At 37.8% G+C, this 18,555-nt stretch overlaps 1 protein-coding gene across 1 annotated transcript in view; it reads left to right on the forward strand.

Annotated features, from left to right (window-relative positions):
* otog (otogelin) overlaps positions 1-18,555 on the forward strand; it is a gene marked incomplete at its 5' end in the record, with an annotated part of 87,626 nt that overhangs the window by 45,057 nt on the left and 24,014 nt on the right. Inside the window, 17 exons of the mRNA XM_083551221.1 lie at positions 7,288-7,404; positions 7,812-7,968; positions 8,253-8,279; positions 8,428-8,595; positions 9,517-9,795; positions 9,872-9,989; positions 10,116-10,195; positions 10,419-11,040; positions 12,847-13,192; positions 13,424-13,601; positions 13,711-13,859; positions 14,546-14,635; positions 15,198-15,384; positions 15,685-15,905; positions 16,018-16,156; positions 16,511-16,699; positions 17,024-17,233. Coding sequence (XP_083407347.1) covers positions 7,288-7,404; positions 7,812-7,968; positions 8,253-8,279; positions 8,428-8,595; positions 9,517-9,795; positions 9,872-9,989; positions 10,116-10,195; positions 10,419-11,040; positions 12,847-13,192; positions 13,424-13,601; positions 13,711-13,859; positions 14,546-14,635; positions 15,198-15,384; positions 15,685-15,905; positions 16,018-16,156; positions 16,511-16,699; positions 17,024-17,233 — 3,277 coding nt within the window. The remainder of the gene's footprint in view (positions 1-7,287; positions 7,405-7,811; positions 7,969-8,252; positions 8,280-8,427; positions 8,596-9,516; positions 9,796-9,871; positions 9,990-10,115; positions 10,196-10,418; positions 11,041-12,846; positions 13,193-13,423; positions 13,602-13,710; positions 13,860-14,545; positions 14,636-15,197; positions 15,385-15,684; positions 15,906-16,017; positions 16,157-16,510; positions 16,700-17,023; positions 17,234-18,555) is intronic.

An 18,555-nucleotide genomic window follows, 5' to 3' on the forward strand; every position in this document is an offset into this window, starting at 1 on the left:
GAGATGTGATTAGGTCACTGAGGTAAGGTGGTGCTGGTCCATCTTTGGCCTTGTAGGGAAAGCATCAGTGTTTTGAATCTGATACGTGCAGCTACTGGAAGCCAGTGAAAGGAGCGCAGCAGTGGGGTGGTGTGGGAGAACTTGGGCTGATTGAACAAGCCATGCAGCTGCGTTTTGGTTCATTTGCAGTGGACGGATAGCGTTTAGGGGAAGACGTGCCAGCAGAGAGTTGCAGTAGTCGAGTCTTGAAATCACAAGAGACTGAACAAGCACCTGGGCAGCCTGTGTGGACAGAAATGGTCGAATCCTTCGGATGTTGTAGAGAAGAAATCTACAAGAACGAGACACATTAGCAACATGTGGGAAGCAGGACAATTCATTGTCCATAGTTACCCCAAGGTTACGAGCAGTGGCCGAAGGGGAGAGCAGAGAGTCATGAAGTGTTATTTAGAGATCTTGACCTGGAGATTAATCGACTGGGATGACCAGCAGTTATGTTTTGCTGGGGTTGAGTTTTAGTTGGTGAGCACTCATCCATGAAGATATGTCTGTCAAGCATGCCGAAATCTGAGCGGAAGCTGTGGTATCTGATGGAGGGAAAGAAAAGATTAGTTGAGTGTCATCTGCATAGCAGTGATAAGAAAACCCATGTGAGGATATGACTTCACCAATGGAGTGGGTATAGAGGTGGGTATAACGAGCCTTGTGGAACACCAGTGGTGAGTCTGCACGGGACAGATGAGGATCCCCTCCATGTTACCTGGTATGAACGACCTTCCAGGTAGGAAGCAAACCATTCCCATTCTGTTCCGTGGATACCGAGGCTCTTGAGGGTTGTCAAAAAAAGTGTCTTGTGGTTGACTGTGTCAAATGCTGCTGAAAGGTCCAGAAAGATAAGTACAGATGACAGCTTGGCTGACCGAGCAGCATGCAGTTTCTCAGAAACAGCCAAAAGGGCCGTCTCTGTGGAATGTGCCGCTTTGAACCCAGACTGGTTCGGATCATGGAGGTTGTTCTATGAGAGATAGACAGACAGTTGGTTAAAAACAGTGCATTCCAGAGGTTTAGAAAGAAAGGAGAGAAGTGATACCGGCCTGTAGTTGTTGATGTCTAATGTTTCCAGAGCAGGTTTCTTCAAAATGGAAATGACCCTTGCTTGCTTGAAGGTAGTTGGTACATAGGTAGATGATTGTGGAGATGAAGGGCAGGAGAGTGATTGGATCCAGAGGACAGGTGGTGGGATTGCAAGATTGGATGACTTGCAGTATCTCATCTTCTGTTAAGGTTAAGAAGCTTGACAGAGACGTAGTGGGTTTTCGGCTGTGTTGTGTAGTCATTGTTGCTGAGGAAGTGAAGGTCTGGCAGATTTTCTTAATCTTCTCATAATAGAAGGAGGCAAAGTCATTAGCAGTCAGGGAGGAAGGAGCAGGTGCAGCAGGGGGGTTCAGTAGTGAAGAGAAAATGATGTGGAGCTTACAAGGATCTTGGCAGAAGTCACCTCCAAAGAAAATTTGTTCAGGAGTGTGCGGTAAGATGCGAGGTCTACATCGAGTTGTGATTTTTTTTCCACTTCCTTTCTGCAGATCTGAGCTCTCGTCGATTGTTGCGCAAAACGTCTGACAGCCACGGTGTGGGACAAGAAGTCTTTTTGGGTTTTGTATTCAAGGGGCAAAGGAGGTCCATGGTTGAGAAAAGAGATGAGAGGAAGGAGTCAGTAGCAACGTCCAAGGGTAGAGAGGAAAAGAAGTCAGGGTCAGGAAGAGATGAAAGAGTACAGGAAGCTACAGAGGAGGGAAAGATGGAGTGAAGGTTAGGATGGATAAGAGAGACATGTAAATTATTTTTCGGTTGAATAGGAAGAGTGATTGAAAAGGAAACCAGGTGATGAACAGAGATTGGAAGTGGAGTGGCAGTCATGTCTGTAGCTGGAGTAAGGCGGGTGAAAACCAGGTCCAGGACATTTCCTCCCTTGTGTGTTGGAGGGCAGCTGTTAAATGTCAAGGAGAAGGTATTTAGAAAAGGCAAGAGGCAAGAAGACTGAAGTTTGTCGGCTGGGAGGTTGAAGTCACCAAGAACTGTCAGAGGGGTGCTGTCAGAGAGGGAAGTACTGAAGAGTGTGTCCATCTCTTCTAGGAAGTCTCCAAGGGGACCAGGAGGGCAGTAGATGACAATGATTGGAGAGGTAACTGAAACTGCATGGAATTCAAAAGAAGACTTGGTTAGATGAGACAAAGGGAGAGGTGTGAAACACCATCTCCGTGATAAAAGTAGACCTGTACTACCACCTCTACTGGTTTCTCTTGGTGAGTGAGAGAAAGCATAGGCAGAAGACAGAGCAGCTGGTGTAGCAGTGTTCTGTGGGGGTATCCAGGTTTCAGTAAGTGCCAGAAAGTCAAAGGTGTAGTGGGAAGCCAAGCCTGCGATAAAGTCAGCTTTCCTTACAGCAGACTGGCAATTCCACAGCCCACCTGCCACCACTGTTTGAGATTGAGACAACAGGGGAGGGTATATAAGGTTACTGGCAATGTGACATCTGTTCTGTGGATGAGAATGTCTGTGTCTGTAAGAGATGACTACAGAGATGGGTTTGAGGCACATGACTGATCTCCCAATTTGACATCAATGTGTTTTAAAAAGAAAAAAGTACAAATAAGAAATTCTAAGTAAACACTAAGCGTAACTGGCTTTAGGGGGCTACCTACTTTGTCTGTAGCGGAGCACCTTTAATATAAGTGAGTAAGCCCTGCCCACAATTCACACCTCAAGTGAGACTGAAACTACCCTTAATTAATCACCTAACCAAACTAATAAGCACAGTCCAACACTCTAGAATCAACTGAATTAAATAGATATACAAAGTTAGAATCCTACCTTACCAGAAGAGAGTAGATTCAAGATAGAGCTAGATTGGCCATACCATTATGCTCAAATCTAATGCAACATCAGCAGATCTACTCTAAAATATAACAGCTTTCATTCATTTTATATGCTACTTAAATCTTGACACTGGTAATAGTATTAGCCTAATTGTGCAGTGACAATTTTCCCCCAGTCGCCACAACCCTGGTGCTAACCAATTTAGCAATGTCACACAGTGATGCAATGCAATAGTACAATTATGTAATCTAAAGATATAAATATTGTTAGCTGACCTCAACAGGTCAGTCACCTTTTGCAAACACGGCTCACACTGCATTATAAAGCTGTTGCCTTTCTTGCACTTGAAGTTAAAGCTGGTCACTTAAATATGGCCTGGGGTTTGTTTCATAAGAATTTATTGGCATTTTGCTTTCAACTGGGTCTGCATCACTGGTGTCCAGGGTTGCCCCTAGGGTTTCTGGGTCCCGTGGCTCATTTGCACACTGGGCCCCAAGGTCCTATCCCCCAGTTATCTTATTTTTTTCATTAAGAGACAATAACGATTAAATTGTTAAACTGAAACAACTTAAAAAAAAAGAAATTATGCATAATGTATATAGTAAAGCAATTGATATCATTGTTTGGTCTCTCTCACACAAAGGCAACTGAAACACTGTCTGGATAATTATAATTATAATTAGAGTGATAATAAGATAATTGGAGTGAATGTGTTTCACACAACAGCAGCTACAAAACGAAATGCGGACATTAGCTTTTACAGTGACCGGATAATTGAATCAGTTATTTAAACTTGAGAACCAAATCAGTTTTATTTGTGAATTATTCAGGCTGGTTTTATTAACAAGTTTATCGAATGCATTAAAACGAAGTGATTCAAACAATTTAATAATACAACAATCGAATTATTATTACTACAACAAATTCATAAACTTGCAGCGTAATTTTTGATTTATTTTAAACGGAAAGCTGTTTCAAGGCTTTTAAAAATTTAAAACTTCTCTAGTTTAGTTGCCATTTGGTGATTTTTCATCTTTTCTGAAGTTTAATGCTGTTCCATTACTATTGCTCGATTGCATGGGAAAAAAAAAATCTTGAAAATACTTTTTCAACTTTCAGTGGATAAACATCACGGTGAGTGACTGATAGCAGGTTTTTTTTTAAACTTCACTGACTTCCCTGTCTCCTCTTTTTAATGTTTTTCCTTTCCCCGTTTTACATTCTGATTTTTTCTACACCATTCTTGTGTTATAATATTTTGCGTCGCACCTGATGTGCAACGAGTCAGAACCCTGCGTAGTAGTTTCTGGGGTTTGATTCGGTTTAATTTCGTTTTTTGGTAAAACTTATTTTCCTGAAGATTTGATATTCTTTTGAGCTGCATTGCATTAGTCATAGTTAGTTAGCGAGTGTACATTGGATGTAGACTTGAAATCAGAGAGCATTATGGGTACAAACAATTGAGCGAATGAAGTTGCAGAAATTCAGACAGCACTACAAAATAGCCGATAACATATATAGTGTAATATATGAAAGAAGAGACTCTCACTGCATCAGTAACTACACAGATACGTCTTTTAAATTAAGAAACATGCAACATAAAATTAGTATTTTTCTGTCCGTCCTTTCGATCAAACTGCGATCATTGAAGCGGGTAATGCTGTTTTTGGAGTTGTTTAATCATCCTGTCATGCAGCAAAGAACGGAGGCGAAACCCAGAGAGTGGGAGAGATATATCCGTGGTACGCCCTGGAGGGGCGAGGTCCACATAGTCCAAGAGCAAATGCACGGGAGGAAAAGGGGTAATCCGGGGTGCGCTTTGGGAGGAAGCATGTATACAGTATATATACAACCATGCACAAACAATAATGGACGGTGAGAGAGTGAAAGTGAGGGGTTTATATGGGAACCGGGAATGAGTAGTAGATGAGTCCCAGGTGTGTGTGATTAGGCCGGGAGCGTTTGAAAAAGCGGAGGCATGACAGCCGCCGAAGGGGGGATGGCAGGTGGATTCCTGACACATCCCTTATTTTAATTCAGTTAAACTTTTCTAAGGCAGTGGCTGTATGACAGTTTCCTTCATTGATTCTGCTTGTAAACAGCAGTATTTGTTAGTGTCTGAATTCACTCATACTAGTAAACTAAGTAAAATAATAGTGTGTGATTTCAGACCCAATCTGTGTCAACTCTAAACGCTGTTAATTCAGAGTATACTGTATACTGTTTATATTTAGAAAACAACAAAATTGCATAGTTTTATAGGGGATTTTACTATTTTAATAATAAAAAATCAGCATTCTAATGTCATAATGTAGGGGGTTTATGTGTTTGTTTTGTTTTGTTTTGTTTTTTATACAGCAATTATTATAATTAATATAACCATACCAGGACACATAGGTACATTTCTATCACTAGGGATGCATAAATCTTTTAGATTTACAAAAAAGAAGATAGAAAAATGTACCAATGTTCAGAGGTATATTGCTGTACTCTGCTAGGGTACAACTGGAAAGCATTTGTGCTTTTTTAGATGCATTTCTGTACCCTGATTTTTTGTGTACATTACAGAGTAGGCAGGTTTGAAAAATGCTATAAAATTAATAATGCTTTTAGAAATAAAAGGGATAATAGTTTATCAGTTAGAAAAATAGGAAGTAAATGAACAGAAGAAAAATCCAAATAAATAAGTTATGACCACTTTTGCCTAAAAAACAGCATCCATTATTTAGCATCATTGTTTAGGGTAAATTCCAAACATCTTATAGAACTAACCAGATTTCTTACGTGAATGTAAGCTTTCTCTCTTTATGTAATTTTAGACAAATACAATGATGTTGAAATCAGGACTGTGTGAGCCAAAAGTATTACTTCCAGGACTTCTTGTTGTTCTCTACGCTGAAGATAGTTCTCAATCACATTGGCTGTATGTTTGGGGCCATTGTCTCGCTGCAGAATAAATTTGGGGCCAATCAGTTTCTCTGATGGTATTGCTTGATGGATAAGTATTTGCGTATATTTCTCAGCATTGAGGACAAGATTAATCCTGACCAAATTTCTAACTCCATTTGCAGAAATGCAGCCCCAAACTAGCAGGAAACCTCCACCATGCTTTACTGTTGCCTGCAGACACAAATTTTTGTCCCACTCTCTAGCCCTTCAGCAAACAACTAGCCCTTGCTAAATATTTCAGATTTTGATTTAAGAGTCTAAGACACCTGCTGCCATTTTTCTGCACCCTATTTCCTATGTTTTCACGCAATAGTTGAGTCTCTTTGACTTGTTTCCATGTTGGAGGTATGGCTTTTTGGTTGCAGGTCTTCCATGAAGACCACTTCTGGCCATATTTCTCCAGACAGTATATAGATGTTCTTGGATACCACTGGTGTCTTCCAGTTCCTAGCTGATGGCACTGCTTAACATCTTAGAATAGTTAAGGGAAGTAAGTGTGATTTGTCTATCATAAGCATTATCAAGTTTCCTTGGCCGATCACTGCATTTACAGTCCTCAAAATTGCCCATCTTTTTGGTTCTTTAAAATAGCTTGAACCAGACATTTTGAAAACCTAGTCTGCTTTGAAATCTTTGCCTGGGAGAATCCTTGCTGATGGAGAAAAAATTAACACTTTTTTTTTTTTTAAAGCATTCTCACTTGACAGCATTTTTAAACAATTGCAGAGTAACTTGGTTAGTGTTTGCTGCCTGTTCAAGCCTTTGTTTTATATTTATTTTTTTCCTGGTCTTTCAAAATGGGCAAGCATAAAGATTTGAGTTGAACAAGGTCCAAATTGTGATGTCTAGACGACTGGGCCAGAGCATCTCCAAAACTGCAGCTCTTGTGTGATGTTCCCAGTCTGCAGTGGTCAGTGTGACCACGTCTTTTCAACGTGGTCCAAGGAATGAACAGTGGTGAACCCGCGACAGGGTCATGACCGGCCGAGGCTCATTGACGCACATGTGGCGCGAAGGATGCCACGTGTGGTCCGATCCAACAGACGATCTGCTGTAGCTCAAATTGATAAAGAAGTTAAAAATGTTATTGCTCAATAGGACTGTATTAGTAGCAAAAGGGGGACCAACACAATATTAGGCAGGTGGCTATAAAGTTATGCCTGATCGTTGTATAACATTATGATTTCGACAAGGAATGGCATATCTAGATAAATATCACCATACATATCCAATTTATAAAGGTGATTGCTGAGACTAACAATATAGATCTGTTTTCATATACTTTTCAGTATTTTAGATAATAACAATGTATGATTTTGGTAAGATTTTAACATAGAATAAATGTAAATATAAATTGAGTTACATTGATTATTTATTATTTTGTATTGTTATTTTAAATTCATAGTAATAAATATTTAATATTTTCTGTGTTTTTGTCTGTTTGCATATTTGTGTATGTAGTGTATTAAAAGTCCTGATATAAGACATCCATGCACTTTGAATCCAATCCGTGAACCTTTTGCCAAAAGGCAGTGTGGGATTCTCCTGAGCGAACTATTCCAAGCGTGCCATCTGGTGGTGAGTTGTATAATCAACAGTATTAAGAATTGGAGAGCAGTATAATAACAGAACTAGGGTAACTGTTACTTTTGTCCATGCATAAGTTTGATTGTACTTGTGCATGAGTGTATAGTGCCTTGGTAGGTATTTTGTTTGTTGATGATGGTGTTTGTTTGATGATGGTGTCTTAATGTTCATGATTCCTAAATATGTTTTACTGAAATATATCAGATATGAAAGTTTTAGAGCATACAGTGGTTCAATAAAACATTATAAAAAAGAATTGAACATAAATCATATTCACATGTTATTTATTAAAGTGTGTACGCAAACATACACATGAATTAGACAGAAATCTCATTAACTGCTGGAACTGAATTTCCTGGCAATTGAATGTTTGTGTAACTGTGTGTGACACTTTGTAGGTGGATGTGACATGGTTTTATATGAACTGCCTGGCAGATACATGCAGCTGCAGTCATGGTGGTGACTGTGAATGTTTCTGTACAAGTCTGGCGACATACGCTCACAGTTGCTGCCAGCAGGGAATTCCTATTGACTGGCGCTCGCCCTCCCTATGCCGTAAGTGACCATCTGCAAAAATTACATGGATAAGCACAGTGTAGTACTGTTTGAAGTGAAGAAGGGATAATCTTTATCATGTTCTCTTAAGTTATTTACTATGAAAAGGGGGTGGTGGTGGCGGCTTAACAGTTTTTGGGTTACTAATGAGGTCAGGGTTTTGACAAGCTGGAATATGGAAGAAGAAGAATTTTACTGTGCTCAATGTATATTTAACAATTAAAGGCTGTTGGAACTGATTAGTATAAGTAAGGGTAATTATTTTGCTGTCTTTTCTTTTACAGCATATGACTGTGAATACTACAATAAAGGTATGCATATAATGTTTCACAAAATTACACAATTTCTCATGAATGTGTGGAAAGGCAGCTGGGTTAGTAGGTAGTTGGTTGCATGTGTGGGTGCTTGACAGTCTGTGTGAGTGTGTTTTGTACCTGCACACTTATTATCTTTATACAGTTCTAGGTAAAGGCCCATTTAAGTTGCTGACCTATAGAGAGAAAAATTTGCTATTGGCAGCCAATAGGACAAGTGGATTGGTCTTTCTGAAGAGGCTAGTATCCAGCACTGATGGTGTTGTGACACAATTCATGATGACTCCAGGAATCAGTAAATCTCGACCACATGGTAACACGCACATGTTCATACATACATATATACATATTGTACATACAGTCTGGTGACACATGTGAGAAATAAATTAAAGCTCTTTTATCACTGCTACTGGTTTTTGTTTTGGTTTGGATTTTTTTTCCTTTAATGTTGTCCAAACTATATACTATACACTATATTGAAAAAAGTTTGTGGACACCTGATCATTAGTATGGTAAGTGTTTTTTGAGCATCACATTCCACATTTAGTCCCAATATGATCTTATAATTCCCTCCACTCTTCTGAAAAGATGTTTCTTTAGAATTTGGAGTTTGCTTGTGGACATTTGTGTTCATCAGCCACAGGGGTGTTACAAAATTCAGGTACTGATGTAGATGAGGAGGCCTGGGGTGCAGTCAGTGTTCCAATTCATCACAAAGGTGTTCATGAGATCAGAGCTCTTTAGCAGGCAACTGAAGATCTTCCTCTCCAATCAATGTAATCCAGATCTTCATGGAGCTCATTTTGTGCACAGGGGCATTGCCATGCTGGAACAGGTTTGGGTTTCCAAGTTTAAGTGAACACAAAATTTTATTATACCGCATCTAAAGACGTCCTGTACAATTGAGTGCCTCCAGCTTTGTGGTAACATTTCGGAGAAGAACCACATATAGCACGAAAGGTCAGGTGACATAATACTTTTGTCCATATAGTGTATTTATGTCATTTTTATTACATTTTTTATGTTTTCTTCTTTATTTAACTGTCATTAACTCAAAGTGTAGCAGATGTAACATCACATACGGCTGGGTGAAATTAGATGTTATTCATTTTTAATGAATAAACAATATAAATAAAGTTTTTTGAATCTGTATAACACAGTATCCCACCTTTTGAATACAAACTTTTCAGCAATATTTAAACTGATTTAATGTTTTTGTACTTTTTTGTTCTAGATTCATCATTAGTATCATTTGAAGCAGCAGACAGGCCAAATTATTTCCTCTTTGCAGAGCCCAGTGGCCACTTACGACTGCACAAGTGGGAAGACAGTAGGCAATTTTCGGATGCAGCAACATTTATACTGCATAGGGACACTTGGATCACTGGTTTCGATTCACTAGAGTCGCTTAAGTGGCCTGGATACTTTCTACACTACATGCTGTATAAATTGCAAATTCTGAAATACAGTCACTCAGCACAATATCGCAGAGCCACTCTCTTTAAACTGGCTGGTGAGTTAGTATCACATAAACAGTTTTTCATTAATGCACACTAGTTCATTCTTATGCTGAATATTGTTTCTGACAGGCAGCACTTCAGGCTACCCAATAAGTCCTCGGTGCCAATGGCGTTATGAATCTTGCATAAAACCGTGTTTTAGGACATGTAGCAATCCAGCAGCTATGAATTGCGTCACCAACCTAAAGTGAGAACACACAATCACCTTGTACCTTTAAATGTTTTAAAGTGTTAACTTTAAAACATATATTTCACTTTATATGTTGTAAAGTATGTAAGTCTGGTGTCACCCGTTGTTTTATTTACTTTGCAGAGTTGAGGGATGTCTGCCCCAGTGTCCACCTCATATGGTTTTGGATGAGATGACTCAAAGATGTGTCTATTTGGAGGACTGTAAGATATAATGTTATTTACTGCTATTTTATTGCTAACCCCCTTACTAAAAAACGTTAGTAATACCAGTATTAATTTGCCCATAAAATTGGTGTTTAGCATTTAACAAATGTATTTGAAAAGGTTGCTTTACTTGCCAGTAGTTATGAAGCTGGCTGTATGTTTCAATTCATTGATAAGTAAAGTTTTATTCAATTATTTAATGTGTTATGTTTGTATTCAGGTATTGAACCTCCGGTTAAACTGCCAGACTTCAGTTTAACAACTACTGCTGTCACTGAATCCACTTTGGCTACAACAACTGTTTTGACCATTGCATCAACAGATGCAACTGTCTCGACCATTGCATCAACAAACGCAACTGTCTCGACCATTGCATCAACAAACGCAACTGTCTCAACCATTGCATCAACAGAGGCAACTGTCTCAACCATTGCATCAACAGACGCAAGTGTCCCGACAATTGCATCAACAGAGGAAACTGTCCCAACAATTGCATCAACAGACGCAACTGTCTCGACTATTGCATCAACAGACGCAACTGCCTCGACCATTGCAATAACAGAGGCAACTGTCTTGACCATTGCATCAACAGACGCAACTGTCTCTACCATTGCATCAGCAGAGACAACTGTCTCTGCCATTGCATCAACAGAGGCAACTGTCTCTACTATTGCATCAACAGAGGCAACTGTCTCTATCATTGCATCAACAGAGGCACACAATAATACCATTAGTTATACTAAGTCTTCTCTTCCAGAACCAAGCAGTACAGCTTCTACAAATGTTACTACACACAGTTCAACCATGTTGTCAATGCCTAGCACTACCTCTACTACACCAATGTCAGATGAATCAATGAAGACATCTTTGTTTCCTTCTAAGTTGCTGGGTTCTACTACTAAAACCATTTCTGTGCCATTTACCAAAGTGTTAACACCAAATATCACAATGAATGCAACTTTAAGAACAACAGCAACACCATCATTATCTATTAGTACAAGTACCTCTGTAGCCTCTAGCATGGATTTATCAACTACCTTAGCCAAATTAATCACTAGGATAAGTTCTCCCCCCTCTATACTAGCATTTACTACAGAAGGTACCAAGAAGACCACATTACAAACTCTCAAAGTACCCCCTGGTACAACCAGCATTGAACTTTCAAAAACTTTCACAGTTAAAAGTTCAACACCTCCTGAGATTTTACAAACCAGTACTCACACTGAACCATTTTCTGCTGAAACCTTTACATTAACAAAGTCACTTGCATTAGACTTAACTACATCTGTAACCTCAGCACATCCTAGTGTATCGGTCCCATTACAGACGCTTATTGTCATGCCACCTACAACAACTCCAAGACATTTCACAGAGTTAATCACATCAGTCAGTGATTTCAGCACACTAAAACCAACTATAATGAGTGGTACAAAAGAACCTTCAGTGGCACACACCAAATCCAAAACTTTGCCTACTTCTTTGGTTGTGGTGAAAACATCTACAACTCATCTCCCTGAGAGACAACCTAGAGAGACAACACAAACTGTGTCAAAGCAACCGCTGACTACCAAACCTAAATCAGACATAAACACCCCAACCCAAATCACAACTGTGCCTTCTATGGTCTCTACAGTCAGGGCAGTAAAAACCACAGCAACTACAACCTTGCAACCAATATCTATTCTCTATACTCCTCACGAATCCTGGTTACCGGGTGTCCAACCTACTGATGAGACACACATAACCACATATTTGGGAATGAGCCAAACCTCCACTACAGGAACCAAATCCACTGATTCCATCTCACCAATTCTATCTGAAAGCACAACTAAAGTTGTAGTGCCCACTCTGACAAGCCTCCTAATTCCATCTCTAACCACACACACTACAGTTCGTCCTTCAGCTATAGCACATGTAATACCAACATTACCACCTTCACAGATTTTGCCCACGCACATGACAACCACAAAAACTCAAATGGTGAGCAATGGTACTTTACCTAAAGCTACCAAAGAAAGTTCCACAGAGGTGCATTTTGGTCCCCTTTCTTACTCATCTTCATCCTCTGCTCATGTCTTAGAGAAAATCAGCACATTGAAGACACAAACTTCTATTTCAACTTCCACATCACCAGCTGAAAAAGCAAGAAAAACAACAGTTCAAGCTTATACACCAATGGTTATGTCAGCATCCACAGTTTTACCTCCAGCACAGATGACGGGTATAGCTGGAACATCCAAAACAGTTGAGTCTTACCCAAGAACAGAGACTGTGTTCACTTCTTACTTATCCAGTGACAGCTCTGTGCCAACTCAATTTCTTCCACACACTGACAAATATGAACCTTCTACTAATAAATCAATGCAAGCATGGTTTCTTACAACATCCACATCCAGACACAGAATGACCTCATCCACAGAGAGAGTGCCAACAATAGTAACTCCAAAAATAATCTCAACTGTTTCACCAACTACAGATAAAACATCCAGGAAAACCATAACAACACACATACCTCTTCAAATAGTCACTGAAAAGTCAACAATTACAACCACGGACAAAATGTTAGCTACCACTGTTTCTCTGGAGAGAACAAGGCCTGTTTCTCAAACAAGCTCTTCAATTCCATTGATATTTTCAACCATTTCTAGTACAAAGGCACCACTGCAAAAGACTGAAAATAGAACTGCTATGGGCCCTACTACAACCACTGCTATCATGGCATCACCTTCTACAACTCCAGCTCCTGTAAGAACAGTCTCCTTTACAACCTCCCCATCAGAACTGGTTGATGAGATGCTATCAAAACATTTAACAACAGACGAGATACCATCCCCAGATATGTCCAAAACTCTCAGCCCAGCTTTACGCATGACAACCACCACTTCCTACATAACACAGACAAAACACTGGATAGCCCCAACAGAGAAGTTTCATTTAACACCTACATTTTTGCCCACTTCAGGAAAGGATGGTAGTCCGAGCAAAGTCTGTATTGTGAGTAAAACAACTTTTTTCAAATTGACATAACATTAGTGTATAATTTAATATCATAATATATAATATTTATCATTAAATTTAAATAATTTTGTTAATAACAAGGTCATTTCAACAAAAAAAATCCATCTATAATGCAAAGTGAAATAACAGCTTCATTTGTAAGTACTGTTTTATATTGCTTTAACATAACTTTTTGGTGTGTTGTCATTGTCATATGTGTCACTGTAGCCACCATACTCTGTGATGGTAGATGAGTGCACTAAGCTCATTTGTGTGAATGGTCAGCTGGTCTTTTTTAATAAGTCCCAGAGCTGCCCCTATGACTCCAGCCCTCCCAGCTGTGGTCTACTTGGCTTTGCTGTGCTGGTCAATGGAGACAAATGTTGCCCAAAGTGGAAGTGTCCATGTAAGTTTATACACGGCTATACACATAAGTAGAAGAGTACCTAGATACTGATGACCGTGTTGCATGCTGTTTTGAAGGGTACATTTTTAACATAAATTTTTGTGTGTAGGTCGCTGTTCAGTGTTTCCAGACATAAATGTTATTACATTTGATGGGAACAGTGTAGCCCTTTACAAAGCAGCATCATACGTGGTGGCACAACTCATGAATGAGACTGTTACCATCCTGGTGCAGGAGTGCAACAGCTTGGACAGCACAGTGAGCTATACAATTTATATGCTTTTTACAATTATTTTACAGTTATAATTAATATAAAAGCATCTGAAAAGGTAAAACTTTCCACACATCTCCCCAACCATCAGCTACCAACCTTGCAACAACTATTCTTCTCAAAATACAGATGTATTTAATTTTAAACCTGATTATTCCTCCACAGGTTCTGAAATGGAAAACAACTCATATATCAAGTCAGGAAATGAAGACCTATAAAGGAATAAAAATAAACATTAAAATAATAATATAATTAAATATGCAAAGTTTGATAAAAAAATATTTAATTACGTTAAATTAAATGTATTTTTGAAAAAATTAAACCCTGAGGAAGGAATAAACTGGGAAAATGTATCAAAATGTATGTCACAATTCTAAATGGAGTTGCTTAGTTTACAAATTTACAAAGAAATTCATAATCTCTACATTTGTTTTATTCACAAAATAATTCGAATGAAATGTGTATTTACAGTTGAATTGCACATAGCTAATTAGCTATTTGCATTTCTCTGTGAAAAATATTACTTCTATTTAAATATATCCTATTTCAAACAGCTTAGCACAACACTAACTGTCTGTTAATGCATACCTATGCACAATTAATTTGCTTATTTTACTTTTTTATATATAATTATTAAATATTTGATTGGTTCTCTTTCACTGGTTCTCTACAGCTTGTCTGGAACTTTACTAACTTGTGTCTGGCAGCTCTAAACATTACGCATGATTCCAACCATGTGCTCATTAATCGCTTGCAGAGACGGGTGAGTGCTGGTTGATTGGTTGACTCACAAGTATTCATTGATCATTAAATATTGAATTAAATATTGCATTTTCTGACCATTTCACTGAATTATTTAGCATTGATATTCAATTAGCATTGAAATTTAAACACACTATTATAAAACTACTTGATTTCTTTCATCTTTCCTTGTTGGTTTAAAATGCTTTACCAAATAAAAATCTTGCAAATTACAAAAGTCCAGTGTGCATCTGCAGATTATGATTTATCTAACTGATTTTTCCACTACAGGTGATTTCAGTATATAAGTAACTGTGTTAGGTTAAGTAACTGACTATGGCGTACATAAATTTGCACTGTTTATAAATGTTTACTCCAACATAGTCTCACACCAGACTTACGCTATAAATTATGCCCAACTGAATTGTAATATGATTGATTATATATATATTTTAGATTTCTAGATACTTGAAACTGTATGTTGAGTACTGATTCATTAATCTTGCTCTCTTACCATGATACTGAACAAGACAAAACACTTGAAACTGTAAAAAGAAATTAATTAGAGAATTGTTTTTTTATAGGTATATTTGAACTCAAGGTATGCAATGCCACGTTTAAAAAAGTATGGTTTTGAGGTTCTGGATACAGGAAACATGTATTTGATCTGGACTCCAGCTGGTTTGAAGATACAATGGTTCCACAGCACAGGCATGATGGTGATTGAAACAGAGATTTATAGCAATAAGGTCTCCACCATGGGATTGTGTGGTATGCAGCAATCTCATTAAAAATATATATTAATGCTATTATTACTTTAAATTATATTGCAATATACTGTAATTTGTACGTATGTTTGTCTATGTAGAACTCCTTCCTATTCTGGTTTTCTCTGACATTATACACTAAAGTGTGTCTAGAAAAATGTGTATGTCTTGTGTCATGTTTACTGTATAATCTTCAGATGCTGAGCAGGATAAAGCAGTTAAGGAAAAGGAATGAATCGCTCTCTCTCTTTCTCTCTCTCTCTCTCTCTCTCTCTCTCTCTCTCTCTCTCTCTGTTTCATACAGGATGTTGTGATGGTAACTCACTAAATGATTTGATCTTACCTAATGGTACTGTAGTGGCTGATGGTGAAGACCCTGCTGTATTTATTGATAGCTGGCAGATTCCAAACACCACAAGTTATGTTAGCCAGAACCGGAGGAGGGAGGTTAATTGCTCTACCAGCGACTGTTCTGAATGCCTCAACATGCTCAACAACCTCACGTTCAGTGCCTGTCATACTTATGTATGCAAAATGCACAACTTTAAGCCTTTGAACCTTTATAACCACTGAAAGTTAAATTTCTTGTTATAATATGCCTCTGCGTTTCTGTGTGTTTGTGTGTATGTGTGTGAAGGTTCCACCAGCTACATTTTGTGAAATATGGGTACGAGATGCAGAGTATGTAAATAACCCTTGTGTGGCTCTTGCTGTATATGTTGCCTCCTGCTACAAATTTAACATTTGTATTGAGTGGAGAAGTCCGGACTACTGCCGTAAGTTTAAACTTACAAACACAAAGTGAAAGGAAACCCAAATGTGACAGAAAGAAAGAAACCAAAATAATTACTTTTGGTAGTTTTGAAAGAGTTATGCTGAAGTTTCTAAAACCCTTTCACCAAACTGTAAGAACGTCTGTGAAAACATTTACAAAATGCAGTATGATAAAAATTTTATGAATACTGTGGAATGCTAGTGGGTTCCTCGTTCAATGTGTAGGCTGGCCATGATATTTTGCTTTGTTTTGCTTTGTTTAGGCATTAAAACTAAAATAATATTTAGTGGTATAATTTAAATGAAAAACTATTGCATTTATAAATTCTGCAATTTGTCTCATCTGTTCTTTGTAGCATTTATGTGTCCTGGGACATTGCAATACCAGGCATGTCTGTCAGCTTGCACAGCTCCTTCGTGTCCTAATAAGGACTTTGAGTTTGACACTTTTGAGTGTTCAGGCATATCTGAGGGATGCGTGTGTCCAGAGGGGACGTTACTTCACCTACCATACTCTGCACTCTGCATCTCACCTGTCAAGTGTGGTATGTTTTTTTTTATTATTTATTTGTATAGCAGTTTCAACAATGGACATTTTCCCAAGCAGTTTTCTCCCTTTTTTTCTATTTCTCTCTGCATTGTAAAAAATAAATTAGGCTTAATGTTTTAACAACAAAGGAAGGGTAAACTTTATGATGTCAATGTTATAAGCAATTTTGTGGATTTAACTTTCTTTTACTTTTAATTGTGCAACAAACAAACAAATAGCCACAACAAAGTATACATACATAAACCTCTGTGACATTCTGTGATTACCTTCCTCTAATGACAGGATGTGTTTAATACTGGAAATGTATATATTTCTGCAGCCTGTACTGATAGTTCTGGAGTCCCCCGTGCCTTGGGCGAGGTATGGAGGGCGTCAGTGGATGGATGTTGTATGTATCAATGTGAGACTGATGGCATTGTGCCAGTAGAGTTTGAGTGCAGTGAAATTCCCCAGCCAGTCTGCACACGAGCAGGGGAGATTAGCATTAGCCTGGCAGATGACAACAGCTGCTGCCCCCAAAGAGTCTGTGGTCAGTTACATGCATTTTTATAATATTTCAAATACAGTTTCTAAAGACTAAATAATAAAATGTATCTAGACCAATTTAAAAAAAAAACACACAGGGACTAAAAAGTAAAATTTGCTTTCAGCCCAAAATATCCATCAATATTTTTTAAGAGAACTAGTTGATCTGACATTGGTTTATCTGATGACATACACTTTTCTTCATCAGTGAAATTCAAGATTCATCTGCACAATTTATAAATGTATACATTTAAATAGAAATGTGAAGAAGATAAGCTTGACAGATGATGAAAACTGGTTTAACCATTTTACATACAATGACTTGTGCAATGAACTGATGAATGAACTGTTTTGGGGGTTAAAACTATTTAGTTGAGAACCAGTATAATGCAGGTTAATCAACATGACATAAACAATGGATTATGTAGGTAACAGGAGACAATTGTACACAATCAGTTAGATGAATGTACCAAAGCATTTGCAATTTGTTCTCAAATCAATACTACATTTCTTTTATGATGCACATAACTAACTGTCCGCATGATTGGTTGAACAAGTAGTTTTGAGAATTTTTATATAATTTTATTTTATCTGAGAAATGCTCCAAATGAACTGAGACAAATTATGAGTGTTTCTCAGATCAGAAAATAAATGTTCTACTTGTTTACCCTCCACATCATTAAATTCATCATTTTCATCATTTCATCATCAAATTACGAATCCTTTGGTGCATTCATTAAATTGATTGTCTACAAATGTAAGTTTTTTTGTCTACAGTTGTTTGTCATGTTGATCAAAATATATTATACTAGTTTCACCTGAATAGTCTAATAGACTCCCAAAACATCTCAGCACCAGTTCCCTGCATAAGTCTTTGAATGCAAAATTGTTCAACCATTTGTGATAATCTGTGAAGCTTAAATTTCTAATATTTTTTTTTTGTAAATGTGTCTTGAATTGATAAATTGATCTGCAGATAAATAGTGAATGTCACTAATAAAGACGAGTGTATGGCATCAGATCAACCGATTATCAAATATTTTTCTAAAATAGGTGATTCTCGTAAACCGTCAATTGTCGAGCAGATATAAGTCAGAGCAAAACACATAATTACAGTTTCTGAAAATGGATAAAAAACCAGGAAATTAACAAACTCTAGAACAGTACAGTAGAAGTGTAAATCCTGTTCGGTCTCTTGCAATCAATATAATCAAATATGCAATAAAAAAAATTTGTACTGTTGAAATTCATAGAAGAAATTGAGTTCAATTCATTTTAATTTGTATAGCACTTTTAACAATGGACATTGTCTCAAAGCAGCTTTAC

The sequence above is a fragment of the Silurus aristotelis genome (genome assembly GCF_946808225.1).
Source record: "Silurus aristotelis genome assembly, chromosome: 9".
NCBI lineage: Eukaryota > Metazoa > Chordata > Actinopteri > Siluriformes > Siluridae > Silurus > Silurus aristotelis.